Source organism: Dendrobium catenatum, unplaced genomic scaffold, assembly GCF_001605985.2.
Source record: "Dendrobium catenatum unplaced genomic scaffold, ASM160598v2 fragScaff_scaffold_104, whole genome shotgun sequence".
NCBI classification, from domain to species: Eukaryota; Viridiplantae; Streptophyta; class Magnoliopsida; order Asparagales; family Orchidaceae; genus Dendrobium; species Dendrobium catenatum.
This window is the reverse complement of record NW_021318566.1, coordinates 427,187-450,158: the sequence shown is the minus strand read 5'-3', so window position 1 is coordinate 450,158 and position 22,972 is coordinate 427,187. Positions and strand designations below refer to the sequence as shown.

General features: G+C 35.0%; 1 protein-coding gene across 1 annotated transcript; it reads right to left on the bottom strand.

Annotated features, from left to right (window-relative positions):
• Nucleotides 1–393: 393 nt before the first annotated feature.
• Nucleotides 394–4,509, bottom strand: LOC110104428 (probable polygalacturonase). Its single transcript, XM_020833533.2, has 6 exons — nucleotides 4,346–4,509; nucleotides 3,337–3,651; nucleotides 2,601–2,721; nucleotides 2,336–2,510; nucleotides 2,150–2,220; nucleotides 394–1,321 (listed from the first exon to the last, which is right to left on the bottom strand). Exons 1-6 carry the CDS (start codon nucleotides 4,355–4,357, stop codon nucleotides 642–644), a joined length of 1,374 nt encoding a protein of 457 aa, XP_020689192.1. The 5' UTR covers nucleotides 4,358–4,509; the 3' UTR covers nucleotides 394–641.
• Between the last annotated feature and the right edge of the window lie 18,463 nt (nucleotides 4,510–22,972).

Below are 22,972 nucleotides of genomic sequence, written 5' to 3'. Positions count from 1 at the left end.
AATTGCGCGCTAATGGAGCATGCTATTCAGAGAGAGAGTTTTACAGTCTAGTTATGTAAAATAAAATTTGCATAAAATAAAATAATATTGAAAAAAAAAATCTTCACACTCACCTAAAAAAAGAATCGGTGTATGTTGCAATATCTAGTTTCAAGCCAATGCAGCCCAATTTATCCTATTGATTGCAAGACATTTTGGATTCGAGTCTTCGCATATACGTTATGTTTGAATTTGTGATTAAATTCATTCAAATTTTCAAATAAAAACGACAAACAAACTTCATCCATTCGGCGAAAACAAGAGCAGAAAAATCACTAAAAAAATAATAAAAAAAAAGAGCGGAAAAATCACTATACTATCATTCAAATGTTTGAACAATATCCATGCAACAAATGAAATCAAATGCATTGCATTGCCATAAGCTCAAAATTTTTCTTACAGATTTGAATGGAACAAACATAGCTGTACAATACATAAGCTTTGGGGCTCTGATAAGCAAAGATGATCAGCTTTATCTTCCAATGAATAAACTTATTGGACAGGAAAAGAATGAACTGCAAGATACATCAAGAGGAAGGGAAGAAAGGGATATTGCACAATATATAGAGATCCACAACAAAAGCAGAAGAAGAGAGAACTACTTATACTGTAGCCAAGGGAATATACGAATAGTTTACTAGGGAATAGCATAGCAATGATGAATTAGAGTAATGTAATTGAAGATCAGAACATGGTTCAGGGAAGACATTCTGCGAGAACCCTGATACATTGGAGCAATTCCATGAAGCTGAAGTTTCAGTAGATTCGACCGTTATGTTCATATTTGAGAGACAAATGGCAGTGAATGGATCAAGTTCAATACCGTACAAAGCACCAGCAGCAGAGATATTGGTTCCAACGACATTCTCGATTGTAACTCGATTGATCACCGGGAGAGCTTCAGGATCATAAAGATCATCAGGGTGACCGCCACAATGCCCGGTGAACTGAATTGCAGTTCCAACAGAATTCATCTCTACATCAGAGATTAAGATGTCATTGATGAAACCGCCACGGCCTCGGGTAGTCTTGAAGTTGATGCCGAATTGTGAGCCGTAGATTCTGAGATGGTCGGCATGGATGTTTGAGATTCCACCCGACATCTCGCTGCCGAATGCGAGAGCTGAGCCAGAAGGAGATTGGAGGAAGACATTGGTAATTTGGATGTTGGTGGAGGGTGTTGAGTAGGAGATTCCATACTCATCCCAACCACTTTTGATGGTGATTGCATCATGTCCCACAGAGATGGTAGTGTCTTCAATGCATATATCTGAGCATGAATCTGAATGTAAAATAAAATTTATCAACATTATGTATTTATCATTGCTCCCAACTTTAGGATTATTCAATCTTTTCAAAGCAAAAACTATTATGTTGCTGTAATAGGTTTAAAGTTTCTAAGAACACTTGAGAAAACTTCGAAATTTAATAGTTCCCGCTATATATGTTTTTCCTACGAAATTAAGGCTTTGTTTGGGACAGTTTTCTTACTATTTCTTAAAGCAATTTTCAAGTATAAAAATTTTAATTTTAAACTAGAAAGTTGTTTTAAGAAGCAAAAAAAAAACATCCCAAACAAAACTTAAGTTGAGAAAATCAGGTAATCAATTTATTGTTGAAATTCGACTCCAGGTCTGCATGACTTGCTAATATGATGGTAAAATTCTAATATATATGATAAGAATTAAAACTGATAAGACATTAGCACTCATGGAAGAAAGCCTTGTTGGAAAATAAAAGAAGAAGAAATGTAAATCTGCAGTATAAAAGGAGAATATAACATAATATATTCTATACTGACCAGATTCAACTAATGGATAGCAAGGTTCAATGTATGGATTACTCCTTTATACCAATCAACGTACAAAATATGACAAAAAATGTGCAAACAAATTAGGCAAAAAAAAAAATTTTGTTTGTTTGTTTGTTTTGTTTTATGTGGCCAAACACACTTTGGAATGTTACCCTTGTAGTTGCAGAAAACTAGAATGGTTGCAATTGAGTCTTTAAGCTAGTTATTATTTCCTCTGAATTTTTCGCCTGAGTAGCAGATCCAAGAAAAACAGTAATTAAAAGAAATAAAAGGTGGAAGAACAGATTAGAAGCTTACCTGGGACAATACCATTTGTAAATGGAGAGTCCGATGGAGCAAAAATTGTTGTATTATGAACCTCTAAATTGCTGAAGTACATGCACAAAATGCTTTGAGTTAACTTCCAATGCAAATACATTTAAAAGTTTAAAAATTTTCCTTGGGAGCAATAAATAACATACCAAACATTTTCCAAAAACGCACCTACAGTAAACAGGATGAATTGTCCATGCCGGTGGATTTATGAAAGTCAAATTTGAGATCAGAACACCATTAGAATTCACAAGCTCAATAAGATGAGGCCGACTATATTTCAAAGTATGGGAAATGTAAGAATCCCACCACACAGAACCCAGTCCATCTATGATTCCATTATCCCCTGTTTAATAAGATAAAATGAGCATGAGTAATGGTTCAAAGGATGAAAGTATCAGCTAAAAAGGTTATAAAATGAGGTCTCTGCCCATGCCTGTTATGGCTATATCAGTCAAATTGTTGCCATTGATCAAACTTTGATACCTTCGCCCTGGAAGTTCTATTCCACGGCCATATGAAGGTAAAGGCTCAGCTGTTGGCCATTGTGATAGGTCCTGCAAGAAGAGGGAAAAACAAAAAAAACTTCACTTTTACCAAATTGAAAAGGTAAATTTCATGAAATAGTTGATAAAATTCTGCATTTTGCAGCAACAGAATACGGCAACTTATTCATTTTTGGACTCCAAAGTTCCGTGATTTGATTGTGAGAACTGCCACACTTGCAGAAGAAAATTCAGACAAGAGAAGATTCAACTCCACTTTGCTTAAGTGGATTAATCAAAGTGGGAAAGCAATTAGCAACACTTTTTTGCTAGGAAGATTATAACTGGTCTGCCTAAGAAAAAGTTGAGCTGATCCCATTTTTTATTTATGTTATTTTGTTACCTTTTGAGCCTTTTCTTAACAAGAAATATGTGCTTTATTTTAAGTAAACAGGTGCCAGTGGTATGCAATAATTGTAGTAGTCATCATTTACAAATCATGGAATTAATGATTTATTCATTGACGAGTAATTCCAACAAATTTCTCTAATTCCTATCTAAAAACATCAAATAAATTGAAGTACCAGTGGCCCAATGGCAAATGTTAGCATAAAAAGCTTTAGCTTACTTATCACGCAAGAAAAAAATAAAGATTAAAGAATAAAGGCCAGAACAAGGGAAATTGACCTGAGTTCCAATGATGACAGCTCCTTTGTCAAGAAATAGAGTGAGGTGGCTAATGAGGTTGAAGCTTCCTGTAAGCCATTTCCCTTCGGGAACATAAAGCTGAGCTCCACCCTTATCAGCAAAAGACCTTAAATAGAAGATTGCATTCTGAAATGCAATGGTATTCAACGTCACTCCATCTCCAACAGCTCCAAACTCAGTAAGTGTAACGCTATGGGGTCTTGGGGCCACTGTTCTTTTAAATTTACAAGGCCCATCAACATCTTGAATACCCTTAATGGTAGCAACCACTACTAGAACCAGTAGCAATGTCACCTAATGTAACAAAAGACAAGAAAAAGGCACAAAAGTTAGCTTTCTTTGGAAAAAATACAAACAGTTCACGGGCATAAAAGGAAGCTGGCTCAATTCATAAGTACTGAAATTCCTACAAATTGATCAAAACGTGAATTTGCTGGAGATGAGTAATTTGGTAGTAAAATTGGAATATGGGCAACAAAGATACTTGCTTTTTAATCTGAGCAAAGTTTGCACACTTGGCTAAAGTTTTACTGACGTAAAATTCAGTAAAAAAGACTGAGAAATCTGATAGGTGATCCAAAACGAGGATGATTGAGCCAATGAGGGTCTTCTTTCTGAGCTGGTATGAACATTAGAACAAAAATAAATAATCTTCAGAGGTTTTTATGATCTGAAAGACAAAGAACGGCCATGTCGGCAATAATCAATCACATAAAATTTTTCTTTGGACCTAAAAATGGTAATAATAAACCCCATGTCGGCAAGATCCAAAACAAACAGCAAACAGGAAAAAAAGTAAATCTCTTCAGCGTAAACAAACAGAGAGGTATGAATCTGATGGAGAAGGAAGAAGGGGGGGAAATCATAGAAGCCATAATTAATTAGAACACAGCCAGTGAAAAATCTGAGCAATGGAGAAAAACGGCTCCTTTAAGGGAAAAAAAAAAAACGAAAAAGAACAAATAGATCAAAGAAATAACGTACTTACTAGCCTCTTCATGCGGAGGAGGAAGGGATGACCAGAAGGTATGGGGACGGAGGGAGGGAGAAGACGAGGAGGGAGGAGAGGCAAATAATTGGAGGAATATAGAGAGGATGGAGGTGGTGGAAGCAAAAATGAAACGGGTTAGAAGCTACCGTGCTTATACAGCCAAAATCCGAAATTGATATACGCACTTAGTTATCTGGAAATTATATATATAAAAAAGTATATTTTTAAATATATTAATTTTTTCTTTATTTTAAATGCCAAAACAAAAACCATTACTTTATTTATTATTATTTTTTAAAAAAAAAAAATTACTTAAACATCATACAATTTTTATGTAATTACATATCTAATACTTATATTGATGTAGGAACATCTTAGCTTATATTATGCTTAGGGACTAGTTTACCTTCCTTAGTCTAGATAGTTCTATTTTCCTCTTTAAATAGTTGGCTATTGTAAAGGATGGAGGTCATTGAAAGAAATATTAGTCTTTGAAGCCTTAGAGCTTTCTTCTTCTTCCCTGGATTGGAAAAATTGAAATCCTTCTTGCAGGTCGAGTCTTCCGACGATCCACTACATCATATATTTTACTATTTATTTATATAACATTTTAGTATCATAATTACAACCATATATATATATATATAATTTATTTATTTATATATCACAATAATGTAAGAAAATTTTTAGAATTTAAAATGAATATTAATAACTAACTATATTTAATAAGTGAATAGAATAATAATTGAGGGGCTTTAGTCTCTCCTTCATCGACTGAAACTCGAGCAGTTATTAATAGTTAATAAATCTAAATTTTTATTTCAAACATATATAAGATCATTTTGACTTTGATGCTCGAAATAATTTTCTCTTTATATGATTTGTTCAAAAAATAATTTAACTTCTCTTGCATATAGAAGAATAAGAAGATAGACTAAGACTATGAATAGTCAACTTCTGTAAATTTAGAATATTATAGTCAAACATATTTCACTATTCTTCTAAACATGATAAATGTTGATTGATTTTAAGAAAATACAAAGTCATAAATGTAATGAACTAATCCGGTTGCATTTCTTTGAACATTGTAAGAGCAATTGTCTTGCCAAAAGGTTTCTAAATAATCACTATAAATTCTCACATCTTTGCTTACAAGTTTAGGTTTATTGCATTTGTATTATTTTTTTAATCGCATTGAAAATGAAGGTTCAAAAAATATGCAATAGAGCTAATAATTTGGCGAAGCTATCCATCCCATCTCCTCTTAGGCTTCATTTAAGACGGTTTTTTATTGCTTCTTGAAGCTACTTTTTAGTTAAAAAAAATTAAAAAAAAAAAATTGTACCAGAAAGCTACTTTAAAAAGCAATAAGAAAACCGTCCCAAATGAAGCCTTAATAATACTTATATGTTGCTTCTACATTCCTTTTTTTAAGATAATTTTCATTTTCTTCTTTTCAATGTACATTCCATTATAAAGATAACCAAGCAATGCTTCTCTTCTTAGTCAACCACTTGTAATAATCTCATGAGTGGGGCTACTAATTTTGACATTATAAGCAAAATGATAGAAGTTGTCTCTTTCCTTTTTATTATTTTTGACAACTTTGAATTAGTAAAATACTTACTAATTATCAATGCTTGCAACTCAAGATTATCCTCATTAATACATTTTAAAGCAATAAATGTATTACAAACCTTGTAGTTCAAGGCCACACCATTTCTTTCCAACCTAATTTTTTACATAGCCAATATAGCAATAAAGCATGATTATAAATAAATATGATCACTTTAGAAGCACTTTTGGTAAGATCTACAATGTTTTATTTCACAAATATCTTTTAAAATGATATTCAAATAATGTGCATCACAAGAATACCAAGATATACTTTCATGTAACAATTCTCTTACTTTTTTATAGTTTTCAACACAATCAATTGCTAATTGGATAGTTGATATGTCGTCAAAAAATTAACCTTGTTCGGTGTTAAGTATAAATTGTATATTGTTTATTGTGTTTAAATTAAGTAAAAATATTTTTTTAGTTGTATTTGTTTAGGAAATATACAGGAAAAAAAATAACTACAAGTACTAAGCAGTGCCATCAGACACAGCGACTCAGCATTATGATCGTCAACGCCAAGGTGCCTAATTCAATCATTGTTGTGCCAGTTTCTCTATTTTCCAGCGCCACAACGACACTAAGGTAATTGCTGATGTGCCCAAATTCAGCACCACAGTGCTGGAGCATCGAAAAAATGAATGTCAAAGCAATTAGCCTTGCAACCCCTCAGCACCAAAAGTCACATTCAAGAGCCGCAACGCTCAAATTTCGAAGCACTACGACGGAGAAGTTGTTGAGACAAAAAACTAGCCGACTCAGCCAAAAGACGTACTGGTTTATCAGCCATTAATCATGTCAGGTCATCTAGCGCTGCAGCTGAGCAAACATTACAACGCTATGGCGCTACTTCATTTTATACCGTCGCGATGCCATCTTGTCAAGAGTCGTGATGTCTGAGCCCATCCATGTACTTCCTATAAATAAATTTTTAGCTATATTGTAGAAAAGTATAAGATACGTAGAAGGGTCAATTGATCTGCTCCACACTCCTTTCTCCAACAATAAGTTGCTCTTACAATACAGACTAATATCTCCCAATACAAGTATCTTGTACTTTTCTAGCCTCCCTTAGACTTTACTTTAAGGGGGCATTAAAAAAACACACTAAGAATTATAAATTTGTAGAATATCTATTTTTACTTTTAGTAGTGATAATAAAATTGTAGGAAGGTCATAAACTTTTTTTTTCACCCCTTCAAGCTTGATAGAGATCTATAGAGATGCAAATACTCTAATCCACATCTTAAATTAAGAGTCTTATTAGGAAAATTATGTTATTGCATTCATTAGTCTAAAATATTTTATTTTTATTGGTATTAAATCTTCTTGAAATTTTTTTTGAAGTGATAAACTAAAAAATATATATTTTTACTTTTACTAGTGACACCTCCTCGAAAAATTATCTTAATCGGGCACGAATCTCGAGGCAAAATCATGTTGTAAACTTTAAAAATTAAAATTGGGATCATCCAAACTTTGATTTCAATATAGTCAAACTAAGCGTCTCGGAAATATGAACCCAACGACACCAAAATCGACTTAATCCGAGTCTAAATGGATCCAAATCAAGGGTCTGAAGCACTGTTGGAGGGTTTGAACCACAATTTGGATTACCAAACGGTTTCTAAACATGATGTGCTTATAGTCGAATCGAGCGGCTCGACGAAACAAATCCAACGAGCCCAATATCACCGAATTCTGACATCACTAAGATATTCAAATGTCCATCAAACCATCCATGATCAAGGGATTCAATATCGACCGTCCATCCAAGCCACTCCCCATATGCCTTTGATATCCCACCTATTTACGGGTCATGCCACTCTAGGAATCTATTAATAGACCCCTCCTCCCTCTTGAAAGGGAAGGCTCCAAGCAAGAGAGTAAGAGAGAGATCGGAGATTTCTCTTGCCTCCTCGCTCCTCCTCGACCACCACCTAAGTTCTGTCGGACCACCGTCTGAAGTCGTTGCTCTGTCGGACCACCACTTGAGGCTCTCACCTCCGTCAAACCACTACTTGAGGCTCTAAGCTCTATCAGACCATCACTTGAGGCCTTGAGCTCCGTTAGACCACCACTTGAAGCACTAAGCTCCGCCAAACCACCACTTGAGGCCCTGGGTTCTGCCAAACCACCACCTGATGCCCGGACTTCTCCCGGATCACCACGTGGCAGGCAAACTTTTGGCGGACCACCACTTGAGGCCTAGATTTCTGCCAGACCACCACTTGATGTCTGAACTTCTCCTGAACTACCACCTGGCGCTCGAACTTCTGTCGGACTACCACTTGAAGCCCGAACTTCTCTCAGACCACCACTTGATGCCCAGACTTCCGTCGGACCACCACTTGATGCCCGGACTTCTCTTGGACCATCACGTGATGCCAAACTTCTGCCGGACCACCACATGTGGCCAAGACTTCTACCGAACCACCACCTGTCGGACCACCACCTGATATCTGGAGTTCTATCGAAGTACATCTCTACAATAATGGTCTTTCTAACCCCGTTCTTCTGCCAACTACGGTCTTTCAAACCCCTGTCTCCTGCCAACTATGGTCCTACCGACCTCTGTTGCCTACTACGGTACTTTCGACCTCCATCGCAAGACAATGGTATTTCTGACCTCCATCGCCTTCTACAGTCTTTCTGACTTCTATCCTATCGATTATGGCCCTACCGACCAAACAAATATGTCTATGTTGATTATTATAACTCCCACCATGTAATGTGCTCTATATGATGAACATTTATGACATCATGCCAAGGCCTTCTCCAAAGGAAGGGCCTTATTTTTAATTGACTGCAAATATTACTGGATTCATTCAAACTGGGCCAGGCCCCATGATTTTTTCCCCTTTTCAGGGATTTTGCGAATATTTTAGGACGCAACAAGTAGGATAAATTATGCATTTGAAGTAAGCAGTATGAGTGTAATTATAATTAAGTAAAATACTTCCATGTGGGATTGACATTCTTCTAAGACTTTATTACTTGATCGGCACGTATATTTATGTATTTTAGTGGATTTTCATTATTTTATATTAAAGACAACCTAAGCATATTTTCATGACAATTCAAAGCAAGCACCAAAGCCAAGCCCCACATTAAGTTTTTGGCGCCATTATTGGGAAAGTAAAGTGTGTATTGCAATTTTAATTATATTGTTGAAACAAGTATATATTTAGACCTACTTGTATTATATATCTTTATTCTATTTGATAAAATTTTGAAAATGTCAAAAAAGTATTTTGTTAATTGTTTAGCTTATAATCTGTATTTAAGTTATTTTATCATTGTTGCATGCTTGGTGGATCTAATAAGGAGCCCTTGTTGTTGACCCTTAGATAGAAATGACTCTTATAAAAATGTTAAAAAAAAAAAAAAAGAGCTTAGAGGTGTTTAAACTAATGTAAGATCGAGATTATTCTATACCTCTTAGAGAATATGTTAACCCTGTAGTAGAAGAAATTTCTCATAATATTAATAAACAGATTATCCAACTCAATAACTTTGAATTGAAACTTACCATAATTCAAATGATTCAAAATTTCCAATTTGGGGGAACTCTTGCTAAGGATCCCAACTTACACTTAGCTAGTTTTTTGGAAATATATTCAATATTTAAGAATGATGGTGTCAGTGATAATGTTATTAGAATTAGAATGTTCCTACTTTTTTTTTAAAAAAAAAGCTAAGATATAGTTGAATTCTTTGCCCCCACTCTATAACCACTTAGAATGAGTTGGCTCATACATTTCTAGCTAAGTATTCCCACCTTAAAAAATTATCAAATATATGAATGATATCACATCTTATATCTAGTTTGAGGGAGAATCAATTTATGAAAGTTGGGAGTGATCTAAGGTAATGCTTAGGAAAGACCCGCACTATGTTTTATTTGATTAATTGGTTATTTAAAATTGTTTTATTTGTTTTAATGTATCCCTTAGATCAATCATAAATTCTACACCTAGAGGATCTTTAATGTCTAAGCTATTTGAGATAGCATATGAACTAATAGAAAAAATAACTATAAATACTTTTTGGTGGCCTGATGATAGGTTGAATCCTAAGAGAGTAACAAGTATATGAATAGAATGCTTTGTCAATTCTTATTGCACAGGTAGATGACATATCAAAGAAATTAGATACATGAGAGTTAGAGTTGAACCTCATATGCATAATAATTACTCTAATCATGTAGTTAATCCTAGACTCATAAACATTGTAGCTCCCTATATTGTAGCATCGTAGTGCCACCCCTCAGGATTTGATCAAAATAATCAGTTTGAGAATAGGAAGACACCATTGGAAGAGGTAGTACTGCAATTGGGGATTCAATTGCAGGATTAATCTACAGCTCTTAGAAAAATAGAAAATCATATAAGGCATCTTGTTAGGTTGATCAATAATATGAAATTGAAAGAGTAATACAATAATATCTAGCTTAGGAGTGGGAGAGATTTAGGAGACCCTTAAAATGAAATAGTTCAACCTCAAAAGGATAGTAGTGTATAAGAAACTTTAGAGATTGAATCTCCTACTGAATAACCTGAACCTATTAAATAAATTTAGAGACTAATTAAAAAGATTATAGAGAGATTGCTGAGACCCTTTCCTCAAGGACTGATTAAAAAGAATTTGGATTAGCAATTCTAAGTTCTTAGAAGTGTTTAAAAAGTTACTCTGAAGCCATAGAGCGAATGCCCACCTATGCTAAATTTATAAAGGACATTCTGAATAAGAAAAGGAATTTACGAGAATTTAAAAAGTTAGCCTTAACTGACAAGTGTAGTATTATAATTCAAAAGAAATTTCTTAAAAAATTGAAAGATATTGGTAATTGGTAGCTTCACCATTCCCATAATAATAGGAGATAAATTATGTAGTAGAGCTTTGTGTGATTTAGGGTCTAATATCAATCTTATGCATTTATCCATCTTTAAAAGATTAGACATATGAGAGGTTCAACCTACCTTTGCACCCTTAAGCTTGTTGGTAGAACTTTCACTTATCCTAAGGGGGTGGTAGAGAATGCCCTAATTAAGGTTGATAAGTTTATTTTTCCTATTAATTTTATTTTCCTTGACATGGAAGAAGATAGGAATATACCTCTTAAAAGCTTTAGAGCATTAATTGGATGACTAAATGATATCCAAATGTGACATACTTATAGCCAAATCGAGCGACTTGACGAGACAAATCCAACGAGCCTAAGATCACTTAATTTGATATTGTTATGACATATAAATATTCAAAAAATACTTTATGATCGAGGGGATTGATATCATCCGCCCGATAGAACTCTCCAAATTTTACTTTTAATCTTCTCCATATTTACTATTCATGCCACTCCCAAAAAAGAATGAATAGACCCTCATTATTCACATGAGGGGAGGAGGAAGAGAAGAGAATGCTAGGGAGCACACTTGAATTCTCCAGTCAGCATTGCTACCACATGATCTCTTCTCGACTGTCGTCAGACTTCCGCCCTTTTGTTGGCTATCGTCACATCTCTTCTTGATCGTCGACCATCATCAGACTTCCTCCCATTCGTTGGACGTCGTTGGATCTCTTCTCGACCACCGAGAATCGTCAGATTTATACTTGTTCATTGGAATCCACCGAATTTCTTCCTGCCCACCGACCGGCATCGGACTTCCACCCATTTATTGGCTACCGACGAATCTCTTCCCGACCACCGATCATCACCGGAATTTAGCTTGTTCAATTCATTGATCTTCAACGGATCTTCAACCATCGCCAGATCTCTACTGATCATTCTCCCAACTGTTGCCACTAGATTTCTAATATATGTCATTTAATCAAGACCAAGAGTATCCATATGAAGTTTGGTCAATTCTCTAATATATTGTATTCTCGTCGTCCTTGAGTTAAGGGATGATTCGACTTATATACGCTAGTGAAATTATATTAAATGACCTAAAAAGTATCACATTTAATATTTTTTTATACGTAGGTACAATCTTCTTACTTTTTAATCAAATATCCTAAATTTTATATTTAATAAGTTATTAAAAATAATGAAAACATATTAATGGATCGCATTCGGGTCATTCAGATTGCTAGCGAGTCAGATTCAAGTTAGTTTTTTTAACCGTTTATTAAACATTTTGAGTTCAAATTAACTGAATTTGAGTTGGAGCAATTTTAGATTGGACCCAAACTCGACCTGTTAACCCGTTTTCTTAGCATTAATAAATCCCATATTAGCTTTCAAAGAAGTAGAAAAACAATAGTGAATATTTATTCATAACTATCCTCTAAACAAAAAAATTATAAAATATGTAAAACTATAAAGTATTGCTGGACAGTGATTGTAACAGTACAAAAATGATTTCATGATAAAGACCCTTACGACTGCCATTTTCATGCCTTTCTATCATAAGCCACTACTTGCCAAACATAATCAGACTACTGAAAATAAATAATTCTGGCTTTCATCATAACAGTAGAGTTTTCTGAACCTCTACCTAATAATTAAGATTTCTTTTGGGACAGTCTTTTTAATGCTTTTTAAAGCAAATTTTTAGTACAAAATGTTAATATGTTCTAAAAAACACTTTTAAGAAGCACTAAAAAAACCGTCCCAAATGAAACTAAGACTTGGTTTAGGAGCGCTTTTTTATCACTTTTTAAAGCAGCTTTTAAGTATAAAAAATTTAATTTTTGTATTATAAAGCTGCTTTAAGAAGCAGCAAAAAAACTGTCCCGAATGAAACCTTAATCATTTTCTCTTAGAATTGTGCTGACAACTTTTCCACCTGATCTTATATTATCTGCCATTCACTTCATTTCCTCTCACTCTCAGTAATGGAAGACAAATATGTCATGATCAATCAATTTGATGAGTAAGGATTTCAGAATTAGAAGATGCAAAAGAAGACCATCTCAACTGGAGAAAGCTTTATTTAGCTTTATGAAGGATAAAACCATCATCTATTTTCATGAGGACATCAACAAGTTCAAATTTATCATTAAGGTCAGAGACATCTATCATGGTTAGACATTCAAAAGTGTAAGAAAAGTATTCTTCTTAAACTTTGAATATTAATAACTCAAGCATATCTCGTATCATGTTGAAGGTTCCAAGTGTTTCGCCCTAAAGAGTACTGATCACTAGAACAAAGACAGACGGATACTCGCATTAAAGAAGCTTATGTTATACGAGCTCATCCTTGTAGAGTTCAATCAAAGAAAGATACATTCTGAACGAATTTGATCAATAATCTCATATAAATAGTCCGTCACTGAAAAAAAATACTCACCATATAAAGACTCGACTATGTTAACGATTATGTTTAGCTAATTATTCGTCTTCTATAAATATCCAAATCTAAATTACAGGAAATACATAACTGTAAAGTTCATTTTGTGGGGGAATATTTAGGTCAATTAAGTTATACTCATATATATAGCGAGTACGCAAGCCTTGAATTCAAAATCTCTTGATTGATAGTTGAAGCTCCTAACTAACAAACTAAGATGAAATACGTATAACTATAAAACTCAAAATCTTGGCTCCATTCACTGAGAATTATTCTGTGCGGTCACCGAAAACCATCTTGAGGAGAATCATGACGTACCATATCATTTTTTCGTTATGCACTGATTAACATGATTAACATAATGTATTCTGATTTAGCTCTGAATAATCCTCTGACATGACAGAATAATTTCCCCCATTCACCTTCCATGGCCATTATTTCTCTCAGCATGAGAAAGGCAGCCTGTTTAAAAACTAAAAAAAAAAACTGCAGTAGTGACAAATTGTTGATGACTGATGGGTGCAAATGCACGTGTGTGCTAATGGCGCTTTGTAACTTGTAAGCTATATATATTTACAACGCAGGGAAAACGATAGGGGATTGGGTCCCACTAGGGGGTTTGGGTCAGGGTGGGTCCCATGTCAGTCATCCCATGTGGGCTGCCAGCGCAATGATGGGGCCCACAACTAATCATGCCCACCGAGGCACCAATGCTAGCCTGGAGCGTTTGCGCTCCCCTTCATTTTCCGGGCCGAATGGGCCCATGCCACCCTCATCGCCAAATGCTTGCACTCATTTTGTTGAGGTGGGACCCACGCATTGTCTGCTGGGCCCACAGAAAAAGAAAATACATTATTTATACTAAAATTTATTATTAATTTCCGGGCAGGGTTTGTGTGCATTCCTCCTGGGTCAACTCGAACCCGACCCGATTTTTCAAACGGGTCAGTTTTTCAGTATGCGAACCCGACCCGCTTCGGGTTCGGATCAACCCAAACCCAAAATTTTCGGGTCGGGTCCAATACTGACAGGTCTAAATATTATGTATAATAATTAAAAATTGTAGTAATCTTAATGTAAATTCAAGAATAAAGTCTTTCATCTTGGTCTAACCCAACTAAAATGATATCACTAGATAAGTGTTAATTACAAACTTTTGCAGTCCCTTTTGGCTTGAAGGCGATAATATTACAAGAGCATAGAGAACTAGTAGAAAATATGATGAGGTTTGTTTAGGATGAAAGACATTTAGATGGTCATGAATGAGAATATCCAACAATAGATGCAGTCACTGATGGACCTTCGTAGCTTCGTTGCATGATAGTTGATGAAGACGACGGTCAGGAGGCGAAGCTCCAACAATTATTGAGCGGTGCTCCAACAACTGTGGTCGGGAGACAGAGATTTGAAAGTGGCATCGATGACGACTATCTTGATGTGTTTTGACAAGGGTGGTCTAGCAACAAAGGATTAACGACAACAGTCAGGCCATAAACCTCCTATAGCATATATTGGTTGGGAAACTAAGGTCTGACGGTGGCGATTAGGTGGCAATTCAATGATGATGGTACTCAAGTGGAGCTTCAAGATTCTTAGAGCCATTAAGCTCTCTTGAATCTCAAGCAAAAGGTCCTCATAAAGAGAGCGAGGTTTTGAAAGTGATATATCCTCATAAAGAGACCCTGTTAAGCTTAGTAGTTTGCCTATAAGTTTATTGAAATTGAAGTATGTATGATCCTGAATTTAATTTTGGAAGCTTCTCCTGCCTAATCAAATCAATTTTAATGGTGTATATATTAATACTCTTAAGAGTGAATTATTGAATTGCACAACTCTATATACTCGATATACATCATAGTCACTTAATTGAACTGCACAATAATGCATAATTATATGCTCAATACATATTTATACTGAATTGCACACTCCCGCCCGACCGTAACCTAATCTTGCCAACCTTATTGCCCATTGTCAATACTATCATTAGGCTACAGATTCCCTAAAATAATATATTTCATTTAATTAGCCAAAAAAAAAACATTTACTTAAATTTAATTTATCATTAACCGAATGAATTTTTAATTCATTTACTTTACACTTTTTTTAAAAGGCACATAAATTATAAATATTTGTAACTAAGGCTTTGTTTGGGATGTCTTTCATACTACTTTTTAAACCAGCTTTTTAGTATAAAAATTAAAATTTTATATTAAAAATTTGCTTTAAGAAGCAATGAGAAAGCTGTCACAAATGAAGCCTAAATATTGTATAACAATAGTGTTATAACCGTAGTTGCATGATGTTGGGGACGACGAGAGCGTTATATTTGAAAACTGCTCGATTTATATTATTTTCAAATGCGAGGAAATATATATATATATATATTAATCATACAAAATATAAAGAACCTTAAAATTAAATTCTAAATTTTTATTATTATTCAATGTAAAGTCGAATTGCTGTCCTATCAGCCCATTATTTCTAAAGCAGGCCGAGAGAAAAGCCCAAGTTTATATCAAAAGCTTTGGAACAAAGTGGGCTCTTCAACGAGGGAAAAAGAAAACTCTTTTGAGCTGGTTCAAGGGTAAATGTGTCTAGTGGAATAGACCTCTTGCTTGATTGTGCCAAACTCTTTTAATTTATATTGAGCTCGAACTCAAGGTTTAGCTCCACTCGAGCCCATTTGTTAAATGCGAGCAATGTGAGGCTTGAGCTCGAAAAGAAAGCTCGGGATTGACGTATTTTTAGAGCTTGATTTCTTATTCAGAATATGGCTACACAATAATTAATTAAATGAGTATAAATATTGATATGTTAATTAATATTAATCGAGCTGGCTTGGTAAGCATACAAGCCGAGTTGGGCGAAGCTCGAGCTCGAACTTGTATAATATATGAGCTTGAAATTAAGCTCAAACTCGAACTCTTTGCTCGATAAGCTCAACTCGCTCATGACTCAATAAGCTCAACTTGTGAGCTCATTAATGAGCCAAATTCGAGCTGACTTAGCTCACTTATACCCCTAACTAATATAGATGGAGAACGAACTTCTAAAGCATAAAAGAACTAATAGCTATAAACATTTCCATTATAGCTATGGATAATGCAAAATAAAAGGAATAGCGAAAGGAAAGAATAGTACTTAGGAATTTCTTAGGCCATATTTTGATATTTACCTATTTATCTTTCTACTAACAATAAATTTTTGTTTGAATGATCCACTTATTTTTAGCTTTAAAAAGAATATTAGACAACATATTTAAGGCTAGGAAATTACAAAATATTATTAAGCTCGAACTTGTATAATATATGAGCTTGAAATTAAGCTCAAACTCGAACTCTTTGCTCGATAAGCTCAACTCGCTCATGACTCAATAAGCTCAACTTGTGAGCTCATTAATGAGCCAAATTCGAGCTGACTTAGCTCGCTTATACCCCTCACTAATATCAATGGAGAACGAACTTCTAAAGCATAAAAGAACTAATGCCTATAAACATTTCCATTATAGCTATGGATAATGCAAAATAGAAGGAATAGCGAAAGGAAATAATAGTACCTAGGAATTTCTTAGGCCATATTTAGATATTTACGTATTTATTTTTCTACTAACAATAAATTTTTGTTTGAATGATCCACTTATTTTTAGCTTTAAAAAGAATATTAGAAAACATATTTAAGGCTAGAAAATTACAAAATATTATTAATGTACATGTAATTATCATAATCAAAGATATTTAATATATAATTAAGTTTGAATAAGCTCTATTAAATATTATTTAATAGTTAATAAATTAAAACATCATTATAATAACTAATCAACAATAATTTGTTTAGTTAAGTAATATAATATTTAATTAGTCTAAACTTTAATTTGTTTAGTTAAGCAATCTTTAATTTCATTTAGCGCTCTAAGAGGGTAAGCTTATAATTTTTATATTAACAAATACCCTCTTTTATTTAATGCACTAAGGCTACTTTTTGCTCTTCAAAAAACAAATAAGAATTATAGAAAATGCAAATGGATTTTATTTCAAAAACTTTCTTATATTTAGTTCCAATATAATTAATGTGTACTCTAAATTACTAAGAAAATGCGTGCAAATACATATTTTCGTTAATGTTTCTTTTATCCAACTCTAATAAAATAATAGGAAGAAAAATGTATTAGATCTTCATTATGATTCACATAATATCTTCTTTCTAATAAAAACTCAATTTATCGTGAAACCCTTAAAGTGAATGGTTGTTCATATTTGAACTTTAAATTAAGCATTATTTTGAACCAAATTTGAGCAAGATTTGAATATGATTCAAGACATTAGTTCAAACTTGTTTTATAATCTTAGCTAGATGGTAATCAAACCTTGTCGGGGAAAAGATTAAAAGGAAGACATCATGGAACCTTCGAGAGTAATTAAGATAATCATATTTGTGAAACCAAGTGTGATGAAGCTCATTAGAGAAGGTAACAACGAGATCATATATGAAAAAGCTTAGTGAAGCTAAAGAGAATGAAAACATAACAAACAAATAATGTTGTTTGGTTGTACATGTGTATCTTTAGCATTGGTGTACTTTAACTCTATGTATCTACCTACCATCTATATATAGCATGTACTCTAGGTGTATTGGGTTATCTAATGAATATTACATTTCTTGTCTATCTGCTATGTTTCACTCTTTGGTTTCTTTCTTGTCTCCTACGGTGTGAAGGAGATAGCAATCTCTTCATGATATCAGAGCGGGGGAGAAGAAGTATTCGGCCATGACCAGTTCACCTTCTTCTCAGCTTGGCGAACAGCTGGAACAGGTAACGCAAGAAGTTACCATTCCATCGTTGCTAAAGTTCATAGTCGGAAACCTCAAGAACATCGTCCCTATCCCTCTATCCGCGGACAACTATCATCTTTGGCGATCTCAGATTACAAAACTTCTTCGAGCCAATAGGTTTGAAAATTTTCTTGATCCTTTGATTCCCCCTCCACCTCATTTCTTGACTCAATCGAATGGATCAACCACTCCCAATGCCCTCTACGATCAATGGCTCCTCACCGACCAAAATCTGGCGGCAGCCATTTGCTCCACAATATCTTCGTCTATTCTTCCGTACCTCATAAATCTTGATTCCACGTCTTCCATCTAGGCTACTCTTGAACTCAGATTTCAATCATCAAACCTCTCAAAAGTCATTCAATTAAAGAATAATCTTCATAATATCTCTATGAAGACCACCATGACCCTATATCTCACTAATATCAAATCTCTCGTTGATCAAATCGCCTCTGCCGGATCAAATGTTGATACGGAGGATATTATTCTCTACATCATGAATGGGCTACCGGCATCCTTTCATGCATTCAAAACTGCCATCAGAATAATGCTAACGCCAATTAGCCTTGATCAACTATACCCTCTTCTTCTCAGTGAAGAGGTAAACATTGCCGCTGAAGCCGCACGCACTCAGGCACCGCTCGATCCCAATCTTGCTTTGTACACGCAACGTGCATGGTTGCGGCAGACGATCTCGTAGGCGGAATTATCCTCATGGATCTTCATCTTCTTGCATCGAATCTGAACATCCAACAATCTGCCAAATATGCAACAAAAAGGGCCACTCTACATCTTCTTGCTGGCACCGCCTCAACGTTAACTATGCTCCAGTGTCTAACAGTTCGACAAATCGGGCCATGGTCGCTGCCCCTGAACCAACCTCCAACAACAACTGGTTTCTTGACTCTAGTGTGTCGTCACACCTCACAAACTCGCTCGATAATCTTTCCATTGCTAGCCCATATCAAGGCTCCGACTCCATTATTATAGGTGATTGCAAAACCATGGCAATCTCTAACTCTGACGCAGGTTTGTTACCCACTCCCTCACGTAAGTTGAACTTGGCTCAAATACTTCATATTCCTACTCTCAAATACAATTTACTTTATATTTCCAAACTTATGCAAGATAATAATATTTATATTACATTTGATCCTAATGGTTTTATCTTCAAGGATATCAAGACTCGGCAGATTCTGCTTCATGGACCTTGCCATGAAGGCTTATACCCCATCAAGAATGTGTCTCCTTGCTCATCCAAGTTTGCACTCATGGCTACATCCACATCTTCTTATATTTGGCATAACCAATTAGGACATCCTCACAACAAGACCTTAAATTTCATTTCTCATTGTAATCCTGAGCTTCGCATTCATAAGCATAAGTTTTTTTGTACTTCTTGCACTTTGGCAAAAAGCCAAAAATTAGTTTTTGACAATTATGTACATCGACGAAATAACATACTTGAACTTGTGCATTCTAATGTATGGGGTCTGTCCCTTGTTGTCTCGGCTCAAGGCTACAAACACTATGTTATTTTCGTCGACGATCACTCTAGATTCACTTGGCTTTATCCTATGATACAAAAATATGAGGTTACAAATATCTTTATTAACTTAAAAAAGTACATTGAGAAACTTACATCCAAATCAAAAAAATGCCTCAGGACCGATGGTGATCACAATCTTATCAATTTTCTCAAAGATAATGGCATATCCCACCAAATGTCATGCCCATACACACCTGAGCAAAATGGTATATCTGAACGAAAGCACTGACACATCATTGAAACCACCAGATCTCTTCTAATCACTGCTTTGGTTCCCACCACATACTGGCCTGATGATGTGCTCACTGCAACATATCTTATAAACCGTATGTCGTCTCTTACCACGAATGACATCTCTCTGTTCGAATTTCTCTATCAGCAAAAACTTGAATACAAGCATTTAAAAGCATTCGACTGTGAATGTTTTCCTCTCCTTCCCTCCCATCTTCGTAACAAGCTTCAACCCAAGTCTCAGTTGTGCGTTTTCTTTGGCTACTCTGAAACTTATAAAGGCTACAAAAGCCTCAATATTCACACAAACAAAATCTTTATGTCGAGGCATACAACATTCAACGAACTAAATTTTCCTTTCCTCACTCAAACCAAATCTAATTCTACAAATCCTACTCCTATTTCTCCTCTTCTTCTAACTCCTGTTTCTATCATATCTACAAACACCTGCACGCCTCTCATTAAAAAGAACACTCAAATTCTAAATCAACCATGTGCAGCTTCTAATAATACTACTCACAATCAAATTCTTCATACTTCAATCACAAGCTCGAGCAAATCCCCCACTATTCCACCCAATTTATCGTGCCCTTGTCTACTGGAAATCTATCTACTTATATTAATGTTTTAACCAGCAACCCATGCCACCATATGATCACTCGACGTCAAATTGGATCTTTGAAATCGAGAATACAAATGAATCTAGTTCACACTCAGTCACCTTCCAATCTTGATCTGGTTCCTCAAACCTACACTGAAGCATCCAAGAACTTTGAGTGGCGACAAGCTATTGCCACTGAGTTTTAGGATGCAAATGGACATTTCGAATTAAACATCATGTAGATGGATCCATTGCTCATTACAAAGCCCGGCTGGTAGCTCAAGGAAACAATCAAGAACATGGCATAGACTATAATAAAACATTTAGTCCTATGGCTAAATTACCTACAATTTGTATCCTTCTAACAATTGCGTTACATAACAACTGGCCTGTTCAGCAACTTGACGTCACGAATGCATTTCTCCATGACAATCTCTCCAAAAAATCTACATGGCTCAACCTAAAGGATTTGAAGATTCATCTCATCCAAATTACGTTTGTCGACTCAACAAAGCCATCTACGGCCTCAAACAGGCTCCTCATCAGTGGTACAATATGTTTACTACTCATATCCTCTCACTTGGCTTTAAGCACAATAAATCGGATCCCTCTCTACTTCTACACAACCAATCTCAATTAAGCATATTTTTACTCATCTATGTTAATGATATTTTGATAACAGGTAACAATCAAGAAGCCATTACCAAGCTTCTTGATCAACTTAATGCCAAGTTCACTATGAAACATTTAGGCATTGCTAGTTCTTTTCTTGGCATACAAATACAAACTTCCACTGACAAATATTTTCTTTCTCAAACACAATATGCTTACTATATTCTTCAACAGGTTAACATGACTTAATGCAATCATTTTGCTAATCCAAATTGTACCAAAGTTCCATCCAATCTGCCACCCGATCAGCTGCTGTCCGATCCAGTAATATACCACCAAATTACCGGTTCTCTACTATATTTAACTCTGACTCGCCCGGACATTGCTTACACCATCAATCTTCTCTCTCAACACATGCATGACCCGCTACCTGCTCACGCTTTTCTGCTCAAAAGGTTAATTCGGTACATTAGAGGAACAACTGACTACGGTATTCCTATCACAAAGAGCAACCTTATTTAGAAATCATTTTCGGATGCTGACTGGGCCGGTGATCCAATATCCAGAAAAGCCACCTATGATTACTGTTCATTCCTGGGCATAACTCTCATCTCATGGACAATAAAAAAGCAACATACAGTCGCTCGTTAATCTACAGAATCTAAATACATGGCACTAGCAGCTCTAACCGCAGACATCACTGGCTTCGACGAATTCTCAATGACTTTGGTATTCCCTTATATCATCCTACGGATCTCTACTGTGATAATACCTCTGTCATAGCTCTTGCCAACAACCCCGTCTTTCATGCACGAACAAAACACATTGAAATCGATCAGCGATTCGTCCGATATCATATTCAACGGAATAACATCCGTCTTCTTCCTATAAGTACTATAGATCAAATTGCTAATATATTTACCCAACCTCTTTCAACCAATCGCTTTCAACAACTACGAACCAAACTGACTATAACTCAGGAATTATCAGTTTGTAGGGGATAATAGAGAATGAGAACAGAACAAACAAATAATGTTGTTTGGCTGTACACGTGTATCTTTAGCATTGTTGTACTTTAGCCCTATGTACCTACCTACCATCTATATATAGCATGTACTCTAGGTGTATTAGGTTATCTAATGAATATTACATTTATTGTCTGTCTGCTCTGTTTCACTCTTTGGTTTCTTTCTTGTCTCCTACGGTGTGAAGGAGATAGCAATCTCTTTAGAAGCAAACATCATGGAATGTGGCATGGAACCTTTAGAATGAATTGCTAAGAAGGCATTGTAAAACCTTCAGGGTGGATTTGGATGATGAAAATGGCATAACCAAATGCAATGGAGCTTGTTAGGGAATAATACGATAGGGCCGACTATGATAGAGTTCGTTAGAGCTCGTTTGAGAATGCACTATAGGAATGTAGGATGCAATATAGCTCACTTGAGAAAGTAATTATGGGTCCAACAACATATGAGGAGAATAAAAGTTGCATTGGCTCTATGAAGCTACCCTATAAAGGCCCGCTTTCTTTCTTTTTCATTCTATTCAAAAAAAAGAAAGCGGGGCTGTATAGGATAGCATCATAGAGCCAATGCAATGGAGCTTGCCGAGGAAGACATTGTTGGATCAATGGAGGTTCAAAAACTTAGTTATGTTCAAAAATTAGTTAGACTAAGATTAGAATCCTTTTTGTTTCACATTCAAATCAAATTCATATTAAGATTTGAATCAAAATTAAATTCGAGTATATTTGAACAAATTTTTTTTATAATTGCCTTCAATAGTAGCTAAAAATATAAAATGGATAATTTGTTTTATTTAAAAATATATATAAATATTTCTTCATTAACTAGTAGTATAACAAAAAATCAAAATTTCTTTTC